We start from the raw sequence: 23,137 nt of genomic DNA, 5'->3' as shown, positions 1-23,137 counted from the left end.
TTTAGAGGATTCTGGCCTTTTGCCCCTTCTGGGAAAAATATTTGGCATAATGCCCCTGTTTCGAAACTATATAGGGGCGTGCCCCTGTTTAAATACTCGATCCCCAAAAAGCCGAGTTACCTAAATAACTCGACTATTAGGAAGTCGAGTTATGGGCAGGTTCCTGCCACCCTGGTGAGCCAGCCTGGCTTTTAGGTAATAAAAAATTTCCGCGATACTGTCTGTAACTCGGGAACAAAGAAAACGAGTACTTAAAACCCGAATAACTGATAATCGAGTTATTAATTTTACTCGGCATTGTTATAATCGAGTTTTATGCTATTTTGACGCCATTTCACATCAATTGTTCACACGTGAAGCTGAACCCAATTAATTGGAAATCAAGTTATTAATAGTACTTGGCTCTTTTATAATCAAGTTCTTCTGCTATATCTACTTCTCAAGCAATTCTCCTCATCATTTTTAGATATTCTCCTCATTGTAAGAATTTTCGGTCAAAAGTTGGTGTTATCTCTCCATCATCTCAGGTAAGAAACTCATTCTCTTCTTTGAAATACATTGAGAATTTTATTGTGTTGGTAAACATAGTTGTAGATATTATAAAAGTTTATCAATCATAATGTATGTTTTTTGTTAGAGTATAATTTTCATTTAATAAGTTGTATTACTTATGCTTTGGTATTTTCTTGAATGAGTGTTATGTGTATTTTCTTGAATGGTATTTTAGAGGTATATTAGTTGTTTGGTGTTGTTTGATTTTATAAGAAATGTATAATAAGCTATAGAAACAGTGATAAATGTTATGTGTGTACATTGGGTTATATTGCGTGTTATGTGTATAATGCTTATGGTCAAATTTGAGTGTTATTATTTAATTTTTAGCATGTAATAGTACACAAATTGATGAATGTCTTTGTCATGTACCAAAGGCGGAGCCAGGGGGGGCAAGAGGGGGCAAGTGCCCCCCTTGACTCGTCCAAAAATATTCCATATGTACTACTATTATGAAATATTTAGAATGCTTTACACTCCTTGATGCAGAAAATAAACACAAATTAGGAAAAAAGCTTCCTAGCCCTACTGAAATAGAGGGAAAATGACAAGCTTACCTAAGTCAATGACACTGTGTAAGGAAAAAAAATAGGAAACAAGGAAAAAGTTTCGTGACACAAGCAAAAATAATTGGAAGAATTTCCGTTAGGCACAATAACACACACCAAGAGCTTTAACTTGTTAGCTGTTAGCTTTTAATTATCATGCACTTAAGCTTAGCATAATAATAATGCATTGTAGTGTCTTTCTTATGACATTTCAATCGATAGTCCTATATTGTACACAATTTTTTTTTGTTTTTTTTTTTTTGTTCTTTGGTTCTCAATTTCTTGACATTTCAGTTTTAAATTGTGGGTTTATGCTATGAACTAAAATTTTAATTATTTTGAAAAATAAAAAGAAAGTCGAACTTTTCCTATAGTTTCAAAAATGATTAAGAAAAGATAGTGAGATGTGTATACAACTTTGCAAGTAAATTGCTATATTTTAAATATTTTTCAAATTAATTTATTTTATAGTATTAACTTAAATGTCTAAATATAGTTTACGTAGTTTTTGTATGACACTTATAGTTGTTTTTTAAATTTTTTTTAATATAGTTTTTTTTTTTTAATATTGACTTCTAAGTTTGCCCCCCCTGAATTGAAATCCTACCTCCGCCATTGTCATGTACCATCTTATGCAGCATTACATTATTTACCAACAGTTGATGCACACCGTTAACTTGATCATTTGATGTTATTGTATTCAGTGTCAATGTCTGGTTCTGGCAACCTACAACTCTATAGGCCTCACGATGTGTTCACTGCTATAGGTCGTTGCTGGGTATTGGAAGATGAGTTTAGCTATCCAATCAATCTGAATCTGTGAAATAGTGTTTACGTTCACAATACCATGAGACAGGAGTGGGATTGGTTATTTCGTGAACAACAAATGTTTTATGATGAGTTGACTGGTTTTAAGTTGTCAGTGCCTTGGTGACTCGCATCGCAGATGCCTAGAGACATGATTGACAAACTTCGTAAAGCATTGAACCGCATAAGAGAAGAAAATAATCGAATGAAGATACATCTTAATCGATACCATGAGACAGGAGTGGGATTGGTTATTTCGTGAACAACAAATGTTTTATGATGAGTTGACTGGTTTTAAGTTGTCAGTGCCTTGGTGACTCGCATCACAGATGCCTAGAGACATGATTGACAAACTTCGTAAAGCATTGAACTGCATAAGAGAAGAAAATAATCGAATGAAGATACATCTTAATCGATATCGGACCCAAGTCGAGATTTGAGAGTCAGTGGAGGGAGGGTGGTACGAGCACGCACAATTCATGCAATCACTTCTTGCTGATCCCATTTATCAGTCAGACGTAGAGATGTCAAATGAAGAGTAATCGTGTCGTGGTGTAATTAGACTTTGTTATTTAAATATTTTTTGTTAACTATGTTTTAAATGTATGTGTGTCACTATTGTTGCATTTGTACCATGTAAACCTTATTATTGATTGTGAGGACCATGCACATTATTCGTAATCTAGTTTATTCCCACAAAAAACATAAAAGTCAAATATTCCCACACATGATGTTTTTCAATAAGCTTCTAGAACATAACAATAAGCACCTACAACATAACACAGAAAACTTGAAGTAACTTACACGATGTCACCAATATGCATGCATTGCATATTGAACACTAATGCTACTAACATTATTGACTTAACCTAGACATAACACACATACCACATAGGCATTCACTCTGACAGGTAGTCCTCGTAGTTAAGGACATTGTTACGTTCCGTCGGAGTGAGTTGCCGGTTCGTGGCGGCGGCCAGCTCTTCCGCTAGCTGTAGCATGTGATACCTGGACCTACGGAGTATCATGAGATTATTCTCTTTTTTTATTTTTGTCACTGCACGCTCATATTGATGCATATTTTGTCGTGATAGTGTGAGTGAGACACGATCAACAAGAGGCGCTCCGATTCGCACGAGATCATCGTGCAGAGCGTTGGACTCGTTCACACGAAAGTCCCACTCCCGCCGCAGTCCGGCATAGTATTCCCTCTCGTCGGAATCTCTCTCCCTCCTATAGTTATCTGGAAAACGAGGTAGCATCCAATTGCGCATTGACATTGGAAAATGTGACTTATGATCGGTATCTGTAGATGTTTTGCAAAGGTAGATGTAAATGGGAGTGGGACTTTATATAGGAGTTTTGCAAGGGTAGATGTAAATGGGACTAGGACTTTATATAGGAGTTTTGCAAGGGTAAATATCCACGTGAATGTGATTATATGTAAGGGTAAGTATTCACGTGAATAAAGATGATATGTCTGGACATTTGTATTGTTTAGTGAGGTGTTGAGGAGCACATACTAACTGCGAACATGACTTGGCTATACAGTGGCACCTGTTGGTGCACGTGGTTCGCTGAGGCAACTGTTTGATATGGCTATAGCTTATGCTACAGTAGAAGGCAGGTGATGTGTACTGCAAAGGAGGTTGTGTGTTTATTCACGTGAAGACTATTCAGCATTCCTATGCTTCATCTGACATGACTTGACGAGACAGTGCCGAGTTGCATTAAATGTTTCATAAACTTTTCAAGGATGCTCTGCATCATTGAAAACAGTGCATTGCAAAAATCTGCATATTTGTGTATTGACAAGCGTGTAGGTGATATGACTGGATAGGGTTCACGTGAAGACTATTCAGCATTCCTGTGCCTTGTCTGACATGACTTGACGAGACAGTGTCGAGCTGTGTTAAATGTATCATAAACTTTTCAGGAATGCTCTGCATCCTTGAAAACGGTGCATTGCAAAAGGATGCATATCTGTGTGCGCATGTGCGTGTAAGTGATATGACTGGACAGGGTTCAACAGTGTGACGCACTGTTGAGCAGCACATGCAGCACTGCAAAGTGTATAAGTAGAAATGGTGGACAGCTCACCCCCAAAATTAATGCATAAACTTTGAAGGGATGCTCTGTATTTTCACGTGAGTGTGGATGGGTACTTGTGGTCAGGGTTCAACAGTGCTGAGCTATCCATGGTAGCTACACTCACTGTTCCCTATGGTGGTATTTGGCAAGTGGGATTGAAGAAAGTTGATAATAACATTTGGTTTTGTAATGGTTGGCAGGATTTCGTTGAATACCATTCTATCTGTTATGTTTATTTTCTATTTTCAGATGTGAAGGAAAATTCAAGCTTCCATGTTCTTATATTTGATAAGACTACCACTGAGATTCAATATCCATCCAATAACAACTGTAAATTGGAAGATCATCAGATAGAAATAATAGACTTATATGAAGATGATAGAAACATATCCCTCAGTTGATTTGCCCATAAAACATGAAGTCAGACAAAAGTTTGTTACGAAAAAACTTTCTTCTACATAAAGAGGAAGACAAAATGAGTGGTTGGCCTAGTTTGGATGAGTCTATATGTAATATATTTATATAAAGTAGTACACTAGTAGAACTAAGATACACGGATACGGGTGTATGATACAGCGACTGATGGTGTCATATATATGAACTATTCGTATTATTGAATTATATGTGTGGTTAGTATGTCTGGTTTGGATAAGTCTATATGTATTGGATCTATTACATTTTCCTACAAGTAATGTGCAATAAATCTAAGTTGGGTGATGAGTGTTATGTGGGTAACATTTCAATTTACACAGAGAATATTGGAATCATCAACATATCTAAGCAGAGGACATTTTCCAACCAAAGCACAAGAATCATATGTAGCAACAAAGAACAATAGGGAAAGAATGAATTACGATTTCATATACACTTAGCTAATCCATTGAAAACATTGCAACATATTGACATAACAATGTGGTTTGGAAGATTCTGTATTGTAGAATGTATAAAATTTTCAGTTTAAATTTTCATATGTAGCAACAAAGAACAATAGGTAAAAAATGAGAAACTGATTTCATTTAAATTTAGCGAAAACTAATGAACAGTTTCTCTTTAGATTTGCAAAAGTTGAACGCACATAATCATCATTTGTCAGACGTTAAGAACAACATTTTGTATTGCACAGAATGTGTAGACATTAATAACAACGTCTAATGTTCGTAGGTAGAAATTTCTGGAAGTCATCATTGCTTGAATCTGAGAAGTCTAAAATATCTCTTTCATCATCTAATACAGTAATTTCATTAATAGACTTCATGGCTTGCTCTTGCGCCTTCCCCTTTAGATGCATCCTAGCTTTTTGGATTGTGTGAAAACGGTCTAGTCGCCTTTGCATTTGATTGTTCTCTTGTTCAAGACGAGCAAGTATGTTGGTAGGTTCATCTCTAGGTAACTCGACTGAGCGTGCCTTAGGAACTCGTAATCCATGCCATCGACAATACACCACCAACTCACACCATGGTGGTGGTTCTGCTACGGTAAGCTCTATTGCGGTTGTATCTGTACTTAGTTTTGTGGGTTTGCCGACCATGATATGTCCGACGCTTCCAAGACTCTTGTACGTGTATATTGGCATATTAATGAAATCTCTCTTCTTTCCGACCCATTTCCCTCCATAGTGGTCTGTGTATGTTGTAGTTGTTGATCTGCTGGAGCTTCTGATGATCCACATGTTGATGTAGATCCAAACTTGTTTTGCATTTTACGATTTGACATTGAGACGCTGTGACTCATAGCTTACTCAATCTACGAATTTAGTGGGGATAGAAAGAAGGTCATTATTGTGGTGCATTTATAACCTCATTTCATGGTTCAAGCATTACAATCAAAAGTTAGTAAGGCTTGTCATGTCAATACAGGCTAGAAAAACACTATATGAAGAGGGTCATAACTGTTACCAATGTCATGTGTCTAGATTCATGTGGGGACGACACCAATTTAAATATGAAATTGGTGTCTAATTTTCCTCCATCTGTTTAAATTTAACTGGGATCAGTTGTAATTACGCTCACTTTCATATAGAAGTTAGGTGAAAGTTAGTTGTGCTCCTTTTTTATTTATTTTTTTTCGCCCACACCCGTGTATTTTTAGGTTCATCTCTCCTTCTACAATAATCAAAACCCAAGATTGTTCCTCTCCTACTCAACTAACGGTGCATGGTCCCAGTTACCACACTGATTCAGCCACCTTAACATACAGCTCCCCTATTTTTCAATGAATGCTATTTATGTATCTTATATAGGAAGAGGTTCTCCATCTATTCCGATTTTACTTTTCTTTACAAGTTTTATGGTCCTGGTTTATGCTCTGCAAAACGAATTCCAACCATTCCTAAGGTTTGATTACTCATTTCTTTAATCTGCCTAAACTTTCGTTCCTTTTTGTCAAAAAATTTTGTTGTCTAATTATATAATTTGATTGTTTTTCTATGATTGATGTTGTATGTTTATTTTCCGTTTCATAACAAGTTGTAAGGAAACTGACAATTTTAATGCTCCTGGTTTATGCTTCCTAAGGTTTGATTACTTCTTCCTTTCATCTGCCTATACTTTTGTTCGTTGTTGTGAAAAAATTATATTGTTTAATTGTATAATTTTTTTTTTTCGTAGCACTGACGTTGCATATTTATTTTCTATTTCATAGGAAGTTGCAAGGAAACTTAGAATTTTACTGCTCCTGGTTTATGCTATGCAAAACGAATTCCAACCATTCCTAAGGTTTGATTACTCCTTTCGTTCATCTGCCTATGCTTTCCTTCCTCTTGGTGAAGAATGTTTATTCTTTAATTATATAATTATTTTCTTTCCTATGATTTATGTTGCACGTTTATTTTATGTTTTAGAACAAGTTGCGAGGAAACTAGGGAATTGTTTGAATTGAAATTGAGAGTTCTGATAATGCATTAATATTTCCATGATGTATTTAAAAAAACTTGTTTATATTGCACACACAAGACTGTCTCCCCTTGCTTTAGAAATCGAATTTCAAAACAGATTTGGTTCTACATCTTCTTCTTCCCCTGATTGCGTAATAGTATATTTTGTTTTATGTGTGTACATTTTCGGTAACTTATATGATAAAGGGTCTTTAAATATCTTATTGTCTTAACAAAGGTCGTCATCAATGTTTTTACACTTTATGTCCTTATTTGATGTGCTTTTTTCCCCCACAGGAGATTGTCATAAAATTGGAAAACTCTTTTGCCAATTAACTGAGGCTTTTTAACTACTTATTTCCTTACCAAAGGCCAGCTCTTTGTTATTGGTCAATTATTCCTATGCCTCATGTGACAAGTAGTTAGTTGTGATTTTCCATAGTACCTGCTTATTTTGTTAACAAAGGTCAATTTTTTCCCTCTGTTTATGTTGTGATTGCAGTGTGGTTAGTATTTAACCCTGATAATGTATAACAAATTTCTTATTCTCTTGAAAAAGGTTAGCTACTTTTTTACTGATAGTATTGTCATTATTACTAGTAAATTATATGACTTCTTGTTAATATGATTTTCATTAGAGCTTTTAACATATTCGTTTTTTATGGTATTCACAAACTACTAGAACTCTTTTATGGTATTCACAAACTACCAGAGCTTTGTATTTTCCCAGTTAATAAATTTTCAAGTAACTAACAAATATGGTGAGTGGTTAGCGGTAATGTTGTGTTACTAGTTCGATAATTATGGAACAAGTATATTATTTGAGATAGTTATGGACGAAGCACGAGCTACAAGGTCAAAAAGGCGTTTGATTTAAAAAAAAAAAAAAGAAAAAAAGAAAAAGAAAAAGAGGTATCTGAACTCAAGTAGAGATGTGTTGTAGAAGTGAAGTGGACCCTGGCAACCTATTTGATGTTTGTATTTCGTATGGTCCTGGTACCTTTGCCCTTCAATGTAAAACCATTAATGGAAATCTATTTGAGGTACGTAGAGAAGTATGGTTCTAGTATCTATACCTTTGAATGGTGCTACTAAGAGATTGAAATCGGGAAAAACAGTGGGAATTATCAACAAACAATTAGTGAATGCTCCTATTATTATTTTGGTAATGTGGAAAATGCACTGGTTCTATCTCAATTGAATGATAAAATCCTCCAAAGATGTGACAAAGAAGTTATAGTTGACATCTTATTAGATGTTCCTGTGGATGTGATGGTAGAAGAGGTGGCAACTTATTTTATTCCAAATAGTGTGAATACTATCTTTGGGAGCACTTCAGATGAATCCAATACTATATCAGGTTAGGCTTTTGTTATACTAATAATGTGCAATGACTGTTTGGAATCTATCTTTGCACTACTAATAATGGTAAATTTAGCAGATGATCTTCGCAATGAGCACTTTATCTATTTAATTGTAGTGCTAAACAAGTTGGTTCCAATAGCTACCAATTATACAAAATACATTCTAACCAAAACATGATTTTGTTGTAGATTCTTTACATTTAAATAAAGCCTGCTAAAAAGTTATTCATGCTCTTTTTCAAAATTACTTCCTCTCATTAGTTGGTAATGTATATATATATATATATATATATATAACCGAAGCTTTTGAAGCTTCCACAATTTTCCACGTAAGCACAATTTTTAAATATAATATAAAAACAAATTATAAAAAAATAAAAACTGATGTGCGGGAAATTCAGCCACTAAGTAGTAATATATAAATATCTTAAAACCTAAACCTAAACCTGAACGTAAGGACTAAATGGTTGAGAAACATTGTTAAAATTAACAATTTTATGCACCTTCTCTTGTTTTCTTGATGTATTTGGTTTATGGAACATTTGCAAAGCAGGATCCAGGTCACAGAATGCTAACAAAATTGATTGGGGAGAGAAGTTCAAAGGTATATATTTTATGAATTGGTAAGTTAAACAATGTTTGTCAACCACTTAGTCCTTACGTTTGCAAAGCAGGATCCAGGTCACAGAATGCTAACAAAATTGATTATGGAGAGAAGTTCAAAGGTATATATTTTATGAATTGGTAAGTTAAATAATGTTTCTCAACCATTTAGTCCTTACGTTCAAGTTTAGGTTTAGGTTTTAAGAGATTTATATATTACTACTTAGTGGTTGAATTTCCCGTCCATCCGTTATTTATTTATTTATTTTTTTTTAAGTCAACAATGATAATCAATGTCTCTTGGATCGCCTTCAATGACTTCTATTTTGAATTACAACCTGTCTCTTGGGTGGCTGCATTAAAATCTGTTCTGAATTTTTCTATGACTTCTTTGGATCGCCTTTTCAATGGGTCTATTGAGTGGACTCATAATCTCAATGATTTTCTATAGATTATGCTATTTTACTGTGTTTTCTTTTCTTTTGTAGCATGTAGCTTATCCAAATTTGGACAGTTCCACCTTTCTTTGGTGTCTATGATAGTCATGGAGGTTAGCATATGGCTTTTATTTATTTTTCCATATTTTTGTCTCATATCATTCAAAATTTCTTCCAATTAAAATTCCTTTTTGAATTGAAGTTTATGTCCTCTTTTTTTTTTTTTTGGCATCTTTTTGAGAATTAATACATTCTTTTGGGTGATATTTAGATTTCCTTATGAATCTTTAAATTGTATGGCCTTTCAAATGTTTAAACTTTTAAATTTTGGGATTATTTTTTGCAATATCTAAAACTATTTGGCAGATTTCAACAACTATAAAGTATAGCCATGTAACTTTCTTTTTAGGGTAGCCCGTCTTTGTTTTATATATTTCTATTGTATGGTTTTATATATTTTTGTTTTCTTTCATTAATTTCTAACTCTGGATCCTCTGTTCATTTTTTAATTTTTTATTTATTTATTTATTTTTTTTAACTCATTGTAACATTGAATAAAGTGAAAATATTTAAGATTTTTTAACTATACGGTGCATCGCACAACTTCGGTTATATATATATATATATATATATTAGAAATCCATAGAAAATACTTTTGCCCACTTAAGCAGTCCAAGTCCTAATTGGATGCTTATCAAAAAAGTCCTACTTGGATTCCATAATTATGCTCGACGGATACACACACACACACACACATGTTTTGTGCCTCAACATTGGTTCTGTAATGTAATTAAGGTTTCTCCTTGTGGTGAGAGAGGTCTTTAGAGTTTGGGTTTTCTGAGAGTATTTTCATACTTTCTTTGTAATCTACCTCTTTTCCTTGAATCATACAAATTTGTGTATTCTTTTATACAGAAATACATGAGAGAGAGAGAGAGAGAGAGAGAGAGAGAGAGAGAGAGAGAGTCAAGTTTAAATTCAAACTCAAAGGTTGATCATTTATTTCCAAATTTGCAAGGTTAAGCATGAACACTATAAAAGCAGTGCAAACCCCATTTTTTTTTTGAAAGCTGAGTATAGGTATAAGCTCTTTTTCTTTTATTTTCTTCTCTTCTACTTTGTTTAAAAACAAAATTATTTTATGGTTTTTCATCGCTTAAAGTTTAGACATGTTAAAATTTAAAACTGATTGTTTTATGGGTTTGTATACTTTTTTCTTTTTCTTATATTTCTCTTTTGAATTGTTTCAATCACTTATTCTTTAATTATATATCTGTTTTCACATTTTGAAAGGTTTAACATCTGAATTTGTGTTAGTGTTTGCAATATTTGAACATGTTTAACAGATTTCAATAACTATACCAAGTATGATTCTTTTGAAGGTAAACAATTTTTCTTTTATATTTCTCTATTGTGTAATCATATACCTTTTTTTTTTTTTTTGTTTCAAAAATTTGTAGGAAGTAAATCTTATGATTCTTTAATATTTTGTAGTCTTTTAAAAGTTTTAACATCTGAATTATTCTTTTGATGGTAACCCGTCTTTATATTTCTTTGTTGTGTGTGTGTGTGTGTATAGGCTTTGAATCTTTTGATTCCTTTCAATAGTTATAGTCATGGATTATTCTTTTCAATGAAACCCATCTTTCTCTTATATTTGTTGCATATTTAGTCATACATATTTTGTTTTGTTTCAATAAATTGTAAGCAATGAATCATCTAATTCGTTAATATTTTTTGGTTTTTCAAAAGTTTTAATATCTGTATTGTTGAGTTATTTTTTTGCAGTATCTGAAACTGTCTAACAAACAAATTTTCTATAAGTCATTGCAAGTTCAAATAATGGCTTCTTCATCAAACTGTAACACAAATTGAAGTCATACAAGAGAAAGTCATGCAATGGTGTAGTTTCTTAATCAATTTAAGATTTTATAAAATTATTTTAATTTACCTCATAAATAGGTAAGTTCTCCTACATAGCACAGGTTACCAACTATTGTATGTTTCAATTGCTTCTTTGTTATTTATTCTTCAGGTTTGGATATCAATTATCAACTACTAAACAATTAAAATTCAACAATAAAACTCATAGATAATGAATAATCAATAGCTTATTGCTACGAACTCTATGACTTGTGAGATCACAACTTCAATAATATTCTATATATACTCTCAAATAGTAGATTTTAAATCACTTTTGAAAGAATTGGGATTTGTCTCAACTTTTTAATTTTATTTTATTTATATGAACTTGTGGTCTGAAATTTAGCCATTTCTTGGTTTTGGATTACAGGTTTGGCCATATAGTGGATCACATTAGCATTTCATCGGTTCTTTATCTGAAAGATAAAGCTTCTATTTCTACCGCAAGAACTATATAGGTATGTATCCCTTGCAAGCATACATGAACTTAAATTGTCTTTTAATATATGCATGCTTTATTATTTTCCAATAGTTTTCCCGTGCATCGCATGAGTTAGCGACTAGTTAGTGTTGTTGTGCTCATTGTTGGTTCTGTACCCTTTTCTTTTAACTGGTCTCCTTCTCATGCCACATCTCTTCACTAATAGATTTATTGATAGATTTAGTTGCGCTCCATGTTTTCTGAATTACTGTTTTTCGAGTCTCTCATATATGTTTTCAATGCATGATGTCTAAATCATTGTGATTGTAGTATTTCGGGTTGCAATTGTTTTTGGGGGAAATATCACCTCACAAGTAAGACCAAAAAACCCTTTCAAAGTGACACAATTTGGAAAACTGGTTGTGGGGAAACTTATTTCTATTTTGTTATTCTCCAATTATCTGCAAAAACAATTATCTGTCCCATGAAAGAAAAAGATTTTGATTTTCGTATTTCCATGGACGAAAACTTTTTCAGTTTAACTCCATCTATTTTAATATCAAATTGCTCAATAAGAGTTAATATTAGTATATATTCTAAAACGTTCACCCTAAAAGACTTTGTAGAAAATTTTTAATTATAGATAATTTATTTGAAAATGGATTTCGTTTAAACAGGAATAAAAAAAAAAAAAAAAAAAAGACACTGTATGACCGGATCTAAAGGAATTTATGGAAGCATTGCAGGCTGGAGCGAATGTGTTCATCATTGGCCAATTTGGTGTTGGGTTTTAAGGGAATTAGGTTGCTTGAAGTGGTAATTTACGCTACTTTTTCCCTAAAGTAATTTACACTATTCTTATTTAGAGGGTATTAAGTAAACAAGTTTTCCATGTAATTTACGGTATTTTTTTTTTTTAAATGTAATTTACGCCACTTTATTTTAGAGGGTATTATCTATATATATATATATATAACCGAAGCCTATGCTAGCTCCACAATTTTCCAAGTCATCTTTTTTTTTTTTTTTTTTTTTTTTAATTCTTTTTAACGATTTATTATATTAGAATTTATTAATTTAGAACCCCACCCCAATCAACTCCCCTTCAGCCTTCACGTCACCTCCTTCTTCTTTTTTTTTTTTTTTTTAATGATTTATTATTAAATTCTAACGATTTATTATATTAGAATTTATTAATTTAGAACCCCACCCCAATCAACTCCCCTTCAACCTTCACGTTACCTTCTTCTTCTTCTTTTTTTTTTTTTTTTTAATTCTTTTTAATAATTTATTATTATATTAGAATTTATTAATTTACAACCCTAATCCCCCTTCAGCCTTCACGTCACCTCCTCTTCTTCTTCTTCTTCTTTAAAAAAAAAAAAATTCTTTTTAATGATTTATTATTAAATTCTAATGATTTATTATATTAGAATTTATTAATTTAGAACCCCACCCCAATCAACTCCCCTTCAACCTTCACGTTACTTCTTCTTCTTCTTTTTTTTTTTTTTTTTAATTCTTTAATTCTAATTTATTATTATATTAGAATTTATTAATTTACAACCTTAATACAAGTATACAACTCCTTTCAGTCTTCAGGTCTAAAACAACCTCTCTGTATCCTGTCAGCCTTCACGTCTAAAACAACCTCTTTGTTTTCTAATATACGCTAGCACCCCAAAACTCAGATCCTCCTGCTGCAGCCGCCACCATGGATCACCGCCACTGCATCGATTTCTTTTTGCCTCTCCATCGCCGCTTAATCCAGCCCATCATATTCTAGGTCGGCAAATTATTTTGAGGTAATTAAAACATGTTTTTTACTTTGCATAATTTCTATATATTGCTCTCTCTCTATCCGCTTCAATTGTTCATGGAATTTTGTTAGTTTGTGGTTGTGGGTTGCTTTGGATTTAAGTTTTTTTGTTTTTGTTTTTTTTTTCTTTGCAGATTTCCATGTTTTCTTCTTCTTCCTTTGTTGTCAAATCTATGGCAAAGAAGAATCATGAAATTTTTGTTATTAGATTTTTTTTTCCTTTTTTTTTTTGTATGCGATTTTTATTGGATTTTTGGTTTTTTGGGATTCTTCTATTAGCTTTTAATTCTGGGTTTGTTTTAGTTGATATATAGTGTTTTTCTCATCTTCATTTTACATTGGTTTGGATTTTCTTTTTCCCTTTTTTTTTGGTTATGCAATTTTTATTGGATTTTTGGTTTCCTAGGATTCTTCAATTTGATTTCAATTTTGGGTTTGTTTTGGTTTGATATATAGTGTTATTGTCATCTTCATTTACATTGGTTTTCCCTTTTTATAAATTATTATAATCTTTGGGTCTTCATATATGATAGCTTGTGGAATGTTATGTTGGGGTTGCCGCTATTTTGGATTCCGTGGGAATTTTTTTTGAAGGTTGGGGTTGGTTAGTATAAGTGCTTGAGATTGCTGAACATGTGTTTGATAGAATGCTCAGGTGTTTGTTCTCAGATTCATTTGTAATATGCCTTTTGTTCTCTGTTTAAAAAAATTCAACTACAGGAAATTACAAAAAGGTTATGGTTTGATATATAGAGTTATTTTCGTCTTCAATCTAATAAGACCGTGCCAATTGCATGGTTAACTCCAAAAAAATTTTAATTAGATTTTTTTCTACTGAAAGCTATGCTATTACCCCAGTCCATTAAAAATCACTACTCATGTTTTAGTTTTAAAGTTGTAATATCTATTGGACAATATAGTATTTTGTGTTTCAATGTATTAATATTGTTCTTTTTTTAAAACAACAAAAAAATTTGTTATATTTGAATGATATCTTGAATAATCACTAAATATATACAGTATATTATTAATGTCAACTCTTATTCATAAGCATTTCATTTAATTATATAAGTTATTCCAACTAAAATAAAATGAAATGAAGATTTGAAATAATATTTTAAACTACCATAAATAAATATTCAATATAAACTAAAATTAATAAATTTTTCTTTTTTAAAATCTAATTTTCAATAGTTTCCCGTGGATCACACGGGTTAGCGACTAGTTATATTATATATTTGAGCTACTAGATAATGTTACCCAATTTAACCCTCACCTGAAGTGGTTGTTATCTAAGAAATTGTTGTAAACATATTTCTTTTGTAACATAAATTATATTTATCATTTGTATAATTCTATGTGAAATTCAATTTACATTTCCTCTTTTATAGACTATTACTTTACTGCTCCATGAACAATGTTACATGCATTTTCTCAGTTTTAAGGGTAATTGATATCTTTGAAATCTAATCTCTTTTTAAGTTTTGTTATGGGGGTGTAGTAAGTGGCTAACCATTATTGATTCCTTCATCGGTGAAATAAGTATATTTCGAATTTCAACTCTTTTTCACTTTTGTTATGGATGTGTAGTAAGTGGGATTTTTTAAAACGTGTAGTTTTTCTTATTTTCATAAACTTTTAAATAAGGATAGGGTCACACGAATTCCCCACCTTAAGCTTATAAATTTCCCTAAATATAAGGATATGGATGGAGAAGTGGAAACACAAAACAAATCAGTGACCGGAAACAGGAAACGTAGGTATTAATTATTAAAATAAATCTATATAACGTTCATCCAAAAGTATAAATGTGTATGAGTACGGCAAATTTAATCTATCAAATACAACTATAAACTAGGCTTTCAGCACGCGCGTGCTTAGAGTCTCTTCAATTTTTTGGGTAAGGGTTAATTTATAGCATTTATTGTAATTTTGGATTACTACATTTTTCAATCACAAAAAAAAAAAAGAAAGAAAAAAGAAAAAATTAAAACAAATAAAAAAAACGTATGGGTGTGATGAGTATTATGTGCGGTGAATCACAACGCCATACTTTTTTTTTTTTTTTTTTGTTTGGAAAATGTAGTAATCTCAAATTATAATCAATGCTTTAAATTAATCCTTATCCACAAAATTAGAACAACCTTTGTGCACGTGCGTGCTCAGAGGCTAGTATGTGTTTAATCTACTTTTATGATCTCTTTTTATTTTTTTGGTGTAGCCATTGCATAACTAATCGATAATGCATATAATGAGGTAGGTTCCTTTCTGTTATCATTTCAATGATTGTAGTTTTTCTTCAAATATGCATATATTATCAGTGAGGTTACCTTATCAACATTCCAGTTGAAGGAAAAAAAGAAAGAAAAGGATCATTCAATATAAAAGTCATCTCACATTGTGAATATGGTCATATTATCATAAAATTAAAACCATGCTTGTGGACCTTGAAGAGTACAAATAATAATATACAAATACTTGAGAATCACATTAAAAAACTTTCATATAATCTATGGAAGCTACAAATTAACCCTAAAGCTCCTACGCTACAATCCCTACTTCCCCTGTCTGTTATGTATTGCCAAAGGCAATCATCAAGAGTCAGACGATGGTGGAGGTGGAAAAGCACTGCTGTACTCTGAAAAATCCACTCTCAACGCAACAACCTCAGCAATAAGCCCATCTAAAAGCTGTCCATGAGCTACTTGAGTCGTCATAAAGGTCTCCATCATAGCACGAAGAGATAGGGGAGGAGGAACGGTGGGGTCTGCAGCTGTGCTGTGAGCATGTACCCCATCGTCACCAATGTCAGCAACGGTACCTGTAGGATCAACAGGACTCTGCTCAGCATGATCATCTCCAGTGGTGGACTGTACTCGTGGCCTTTTTGATGACCTAACACTCGGTCCAACATTCCTCTTTTGTGCAGTCCGCTGTTTGAGAAAGGTGGCTCCTATAAGGGTTGTGATGTGGATCAACTCTGGGGAAGGAAAGTTTTCTAACCCTACATAGCGTAGAACCCTATAGATGAAAACTGGGAAGAATTGACCATGCTTCTTACTCTTACTCCTATGCGTCCCAACAATCGTTTGATAAAAAAGGGAAGGAAAACAAATGGAGGCATCAGTGACGAGGGCATATAAAAAGAAACACCTCTCTATGGGAATAGTATGGACATGGGAGATGGGGAAGATGTTGTGACAAGCTATCCTAAATAAGATATAATTAAGCTCGATTAAGTCACTCAAGTTAATTCTTGGGTCAAATCCTAATGTCATTGATCTTCCGCAAAGAAGAGTCATAACATCAGATATTGGAGGACGCTCCGAGTGTGGATAAGTAGGTGTTCTAACACGAGGTTCATTAAGAGCATTGGATATATCATTCTTAGTTATGACAAAGTATCGAACTCGAATCCAAGTAGCCAAATTATCATCAGAATGAATTTCGAGATTGGAATAGAACTCTCTAATCAGTGCAACTGGAGGGGGTCGTAAATCTTTACATAGAGACAACCAGTTCCTACACTGTAGATTCCTATGGACAGCAAGTGGTAATTCATCTAGATTGATTTCTCGTTCCGGCCAAATTTTCCTATACTGAATTACATTTTCAAACCTTTGCTCCTTTGTAATCGTTTCAAACGTTGTTTGATGAAACACAATTGCAGGCTTAGATGAGGAGGCAGGCACTCTTTTGGATTTGGTTTTAATGGTTCTAGACTTCTTAGGAGCCATAAATAGGATCTACAGGTAGGAATGAAAGCACAACAGAAAACCAATATTTAGAACTACGTTAGAGACACATAAACACAATGTACATATGCATGACAAAAAGACTGCATGAGATTGATGCACAATAAGCGTCAATGAATGAATGCATTGAAATGAAAAATTTTCTGTATGTACATAAACATTGACCCATACAGTCAAGTTATTTGAAAAACATGCAAACCCATAGTGTACATTGTGCAGTGAGTGTAAAACCAGTCACTACCATCCATCAAACTTACCATGGTGGTCAATTTCAGGCAATTATACCCAATTCAACAAAACCCCAAATTCCACAAAGAACAAGATTGGTGAATGAACCAACATGCATACCAAGATGTGAAAATTTTGAATATAAACGATAGAAAACATGTCGCCAACATGCATACATAACAACCCATGAACCAGTTCAGATCAAATGAAGCAATTCATCAAAATCCCTAAATTCCCAATATGAAGACATGAACTCTAATTTTTCATTTCTCAAAAATCATGCGTTCTTTGTAATTAAAGGGTAGAAAACGTGTGTACAACATCCATACAAAAAACCCATTACCTATTTCACATCAAAACACCCACACCCATGAAAATCCCCAAATTCCATATTAACATATGAACCCTAAATTGAATGGGCTTGTAGAAATCAGCTATGTTTATGTAATTAAAGGCTACAAATCGTATGAACAACATGCATATGTAAAAACCCATGAGCCATTTCAGACCATAACACCCAAAATCATGAAAATCCACACACTTGCATAGTTCGAAATTTCAGCTTTCACAGGGAGATTACTGCAGGATTTGAAATTAATTTGAATTGGAAGCAAGGGTAAAAGTATCTTACTACAGTTGAGGACCGATGTTTGGAACCCGGGAAGTCGCTTTCGAGCTTGAGGAATCGAGAGCAATCGACTGCTGCTACCGTGGGGAGTCCAGTGCAGCAATCCAACAACAGCTATGTTTTTTTTTTTTTTATTTTTTTTTTATTTTTTTTTTTATGAAACAACAGTTAACTCTGAACTGTGTAAATAAGGAACCATATAACTCGATCCTACCATTATCGAGTACCATATTACTCGCTTAATATAAAACCGAGTTCCATAATTTGGACCGATCATGCACCAATCAGGCAAGAATCAATTTTTACAGAAAACTTTGGCTGGACTTATGCATTTCGATGGGTTGCAGTAATACTCGCTTTCTCGGAGAGCGAGTACTTGCTGGTTATATTAATTCAGAAACCAGTTGGTACTCGATAATCCACTTATCGAGTTATTTAATGTAACTCGCTACCTGTAAAACCGAGTTTTATATTATGACCGATTGAAACCAATCGGATAACAATCGGTTTTTTCAGAAAATCATGGCTGGACTCATGAATTCCTCGATTGGTCGCGCAACAATCGAATAACAATCGATTCTTACAGACAAGGTTTGCGGGATTTATGCATTTTCGATGGGTCGCAGCCAGTTCGACTGATCAGTTATTCTTCAGAAATACTCGATTGTACTGACGTCGAGTTACATATAAAACTCGCTTTATTGGAGATCGAGTACTATCTTGTTCTGGTGATTCAGAAACGACTACATAGTACTCGATTTTGCCAGTACCGAGTTATTAATGTTACTCAATCCCAGCAAAATCGAGTTTTTGTGGAAAAACCTTCCACTACATATTACAACTCGGCCTGCATGTTTTTTCCTGTTGCAGCTCAGTTTTATACACCAGCTATGTTTTGTTTATTACAATGTTCATGAAGCAACAAGTGCATTGCATGCAACACACTTGTTGCTTTTGAGATTACCCCTGCTATAAATAAGAATGCAACAAAGATGTAGAAGTTGGAAATCATACTAAATAGCTTAGTGAAACCCCACTTCAATAATGGAAATTTACATGTAACTGAATTGTTCGCTTGACCGGCTTAGTGAAACCCCCCATCCAGTACATAACATTAATGCCACAAACAAAGTGCATGACTACATAAGTACAAAACTTTAGTATCAACTTCTAAGCAAAAAATGACTAATATAATTTGTCTTCTCATCATGGGCCCGTTCAACTGGTGTTGTTCGATTGCTTCCAATTAAAAAGGTAGGGATCATCCTAGCTGCGCAACGTATGTCCGTTATCACCCATCCACCTTGGTTGCTGTACCTACTGTAAATAGTTTAAAAATGTTATGTACACTGGACTTATATAAGTTATTAACACGCAACATAGCCACAATAGGAAAAATTTTCATGACTTACAATGAATAGTGTAACAAAACAATTGAACAACCTCATTTGCCTATACATGCATGAACACCAATGTTTGTTTCATGACTAGTCCAAATACTTACTATGGCAATAGAGAACAAAGACACTACTACTGAGTTCTTAATAGTGACAATTTATATGACAAAAGTTGTAGGAGATATATGACCTTTACCTATGATGCAGCTCCACCGCTAGTTGACTCCGCATTTCGAGTAGGACATGTTCTACGGTTGTGCCCCTCTTGGTGACATAACCCACATCTTGACTTGGGTCCATTCTCGATCCATAGGGAGGTTGGCAACTCCCTATCATTCTCGTCCATCTCATAGTGGATTCGTGTGGACTTTGGCCAACACTTGTTCCGGATCAGTTGCGGATTGGGCATCACTACTCTAATTTCTTCTGGATCCGGCCATGCTAATCTGTCTTTCAACAGTTGGAATATCGGTTCATAGCTATGGTACCTATGAGTCACGCTATAGCAAGGATCAATAAATTGTTGCACATCGTGCTTATACTTAGCACAAATTGCTATTACGTGTGAACACGACATCTTGTATGCTTCCCATTTTCCACATGTGCATGTCATACCCTGAAGATCAACCCTATGCGTGTGTTGTCCACCCCCATTACTTAGAGGATTACCTGGTGTGTCAACCTGACATAACCGCGCTTGTGTGCACATCCATGTCACCATATGGTCCTTTGCCTTCGCTTGGTTTTTTTCGAACTTGTCCATGGCTTACTTGCACCATTCTTGACCTGCTTCCAATTGCTCTAGAGTGAGATTACGACGAGCGTCAAAGTAGGAGTTCACTTTGAAGAAGGTGTACCTTACCATTGCCATGATTGGCAAGCTGCGTGCACCTTTCAGTGCTCCATTAAAACACTCCGATAGGTTGGTTGTCATTGCTCCGTATCGACGCCCTCCGTCGTGTTTTCATTTTCCAAGTACCTGTGTGCAGCCGGTTTGACATTGCAAATTAAATCCAGTGTGGCCTGAAACTTTCTAACTTGATTCACACTTGCTGCCCTCCATACCATGTTCTTCAACTCCGGAATTTTCCATTTTGTGTTAACATTGCTAGCTACTTGGCGGAGGCAATACCGGTGATGGGCTTGGGGAGGCTACAACCAAGTAATCCTTGTGTCATCAAAGCAAGCTTTTATCCTCGAATGTCAGTTAGAGATGACGCAAAGATTTGTCCGGTCCGTAACAAATTATTTCAGGCATGCCAAGAATCATCCCCATGTCTCCTTGCTCTCACTCTCAACAACGGCAAAAGTGAGTGGATAAACCTCGTTGTTAACATCCGTTGCCATTGCTATGAACAACTTCCCCTTGTACTTGCCATAGAGGTGCATTGCATCGATGCTTATCATTGGCCTACAATACTTGAACCCTTCTATACACGGACCAAAAGCCCAAAAGGAACAGTTAAATGTGCAAGTTCCCAGAACACTACGGTGGTCGCACTTCAACTGTGTCACTATGGTTGGATCTGCATCTTTTAACACTGCCGAGAACTGAGGCAATTCTACGTATGACCCATCGAAATCACCATAGATGGCTGCAACGGCTTTCTGTTTTGCATCCCAAACCTTATAGTGAGATGCCCAATGGCCGTGCTTCGCATGAAGAAGACTACACAAGGTTGCTACTGTTCTTGAAATGTCTTCCCGTACGTATGACTCAAGTGTGATGGCAATGAACTTCGAATCCATCATCCTTCCATCATGATCCACTTGGAGTGACGAGCAAGTGTGGGGACCCTTACATGTTGTGATCATCCACAGCTTGTGCCTTTTACAGTAGATAGCTCGAACTGACCACAGACATGCATTGTGTACACACGTTACAACCAGTCTCTTGGGGTCTGACTTCATGTACTTAAATTTTTTATTGAACCCAACAGAGAACATGGTTAGCACGTGCTGAACCACAGCTTTATTCTTGAATAGCATCCCCTTGCTCGGTTCGTCCCCCGGTCACCAACTTAGCAGACCTATTTCCAGGGAAGGTGATGGGTCATCAATGTCATCCCATGTGTTTGACGTGAACCATTCGGGGTTAGGGTTCAGATTATTTTCTGGTTGCAGTTCATCTAACAATTCTAGATTCACTACCAGTCTATCGTTATCAATGAACTCCTCATACACATCTCGAGTGTCATCCATTTCAGTTGCCTCATCCAAGTAGGTTTGGATATCTTCATTTCAATGAGTATACCCTTCATCCTCACGGGTATGGATAGACCCTAACACTTTGGTATCTTCAGTATTGTCCACAGCAACCCCATTCCATGGTTGACAGTTGTAGGGCAAAGATGTCTCGGGTGTAACTGAAGGGTACACAATGGTTACAGGAATTGATTCTTGCTCTCCAACTCTATTGGCATATTGTGAACCCCCATCGACATTGAACCCAATAGTGTGGACAGTTACATACAAGTCAGAACCTATGAATTGCCCTGCCCGCTTTATCACTCCCCACATTATATTTGCATCATTGTCGCATTGTAACAGAATTGAATTGTAGAACACTTGGGTACCTACTAGTTGCTGCGGAGCACGAAATACAATGGAGATGTTGTGGGTATCGTTGTCTAACCCCATAGTTGACATTATCTTCCGTTTAAGTTTTCTCGTGTGTATCCCACGTTTCACTTCAATAAGCGTCTGCTTTTGGTTCGGACCTCGGTATGATAGCCCGTGCAAATCATTAATATATGCCTCCCCGTCGTAGTAAACATAGAAGTAATGTGGACTCATAACGGACCTAAACCACAAATAGTAATAATTGTATCATGCTGCGTAATATTGTGAAACTATAGGCTAACTATACATGCCCTATGTTTGGGTGTTCACACAAGTAAACAAACCTAAGCAAATTGTGCTAAACATGCTAAAAAATACTATTGAATAATTATATCGTCTACTCCATTAGACTTCATTTCGATAACGAAAATGTTTGCATAATGTGGTCGGGTTTCTTGTTGGATATTGTTCAACAAATGAGAACTCAAAAGCATTGCAAATAAGCGAGATAATTCCTACCATGCAATATGTACCACATTATTATGTTCATATACCTCCCATTGAAGACCCACAACATTCAAATAATTTATGTTCTCAAAAATTGTACCTCATTATTATGTTCAAATACCCCCTATTGAAGACCCACAACATTCATATCATTTGTGTTCTCAAAAATTGTCCACAACATTATTATGTTCAGATGCCCCCATTCAAGACCCACAACAATGAAAAAATTCATGTTGCTCTAAATTGTTATAAAGTATTATTTACCTTCAGGTGAGATGTTAGCAAAATGGAGAAGAAAAATGTTTGCACAATGTCATTAAGGGGTTTCATGTAGGATATTGTTCAACAAATGAGATTCCAAAAGCATTGCAAATAAGGGAGATAATTACTAGCATGCAACATGTACCACATTATTATGTTTAGATACTTAGCATTGAAGACCCATAACATTGAACTAATTTGTGTTCTCAAAAATTGTACCACATAATTATGTTCAGATACCCCCATTCAACAACCACAACATTGAAAAAATTCGTGTTGCTCTAAAGTGTCATCAAGTATTATTTACCTATCAACTGAGATGTTGACAGAACAGAGAAGAAGTGCACTTGAGAGAATTAGTG

The 23,137-nt window shown here is 34.5% G+C and overlaps 1 protein-coding gene across 1 annotated transcript; it reads right to left on the bottom strand.

Moving 5' to 3' along the window:
- Positions 1-19,641: 19,641 nt before the first annotated feature.
- On the bottom strand, positions 19,642-20,208 carry LOC115985875. Its single transcript, XM_031108772.1, has one exon. It carries the CDS (start codon positions 20,206-20,208, stop codon positions 19,642-19,644), a length of 567 nt encoding a protein of 188 aa, XP_030964632.1.
- Between the last annotated feature and the right edge of the window lie 2,929 nt (positions 20,209-23,137).

This window comes from Quercus lobata, chromosome 4 (genome assembly GCF_001633185.2).
Source record: "Quercus lobata isolate SW786 chromosome 4, ValleyOak3.0 Primary Assembly, whole genome shotgun sequence".
NCBI lineage: Eukaryota > Viridiplantae > Streptophyta > Magnoliopsida > Fagales > Fagaceae > Quercus > Quercus lobata.
This window is presented reverse-complemented; position numbering and strand designations above follow the sequence as displayed.

Excerpts from the sequence above, each read along its gene's own strand:
- LOC115985875 (XM_031108772.1), bottom strand. The coding sequence starts at position 20,208 with ATGGACAAGTTCGAAAAAAACCAAGCGAAGGCAAAGGACCATATGGTG.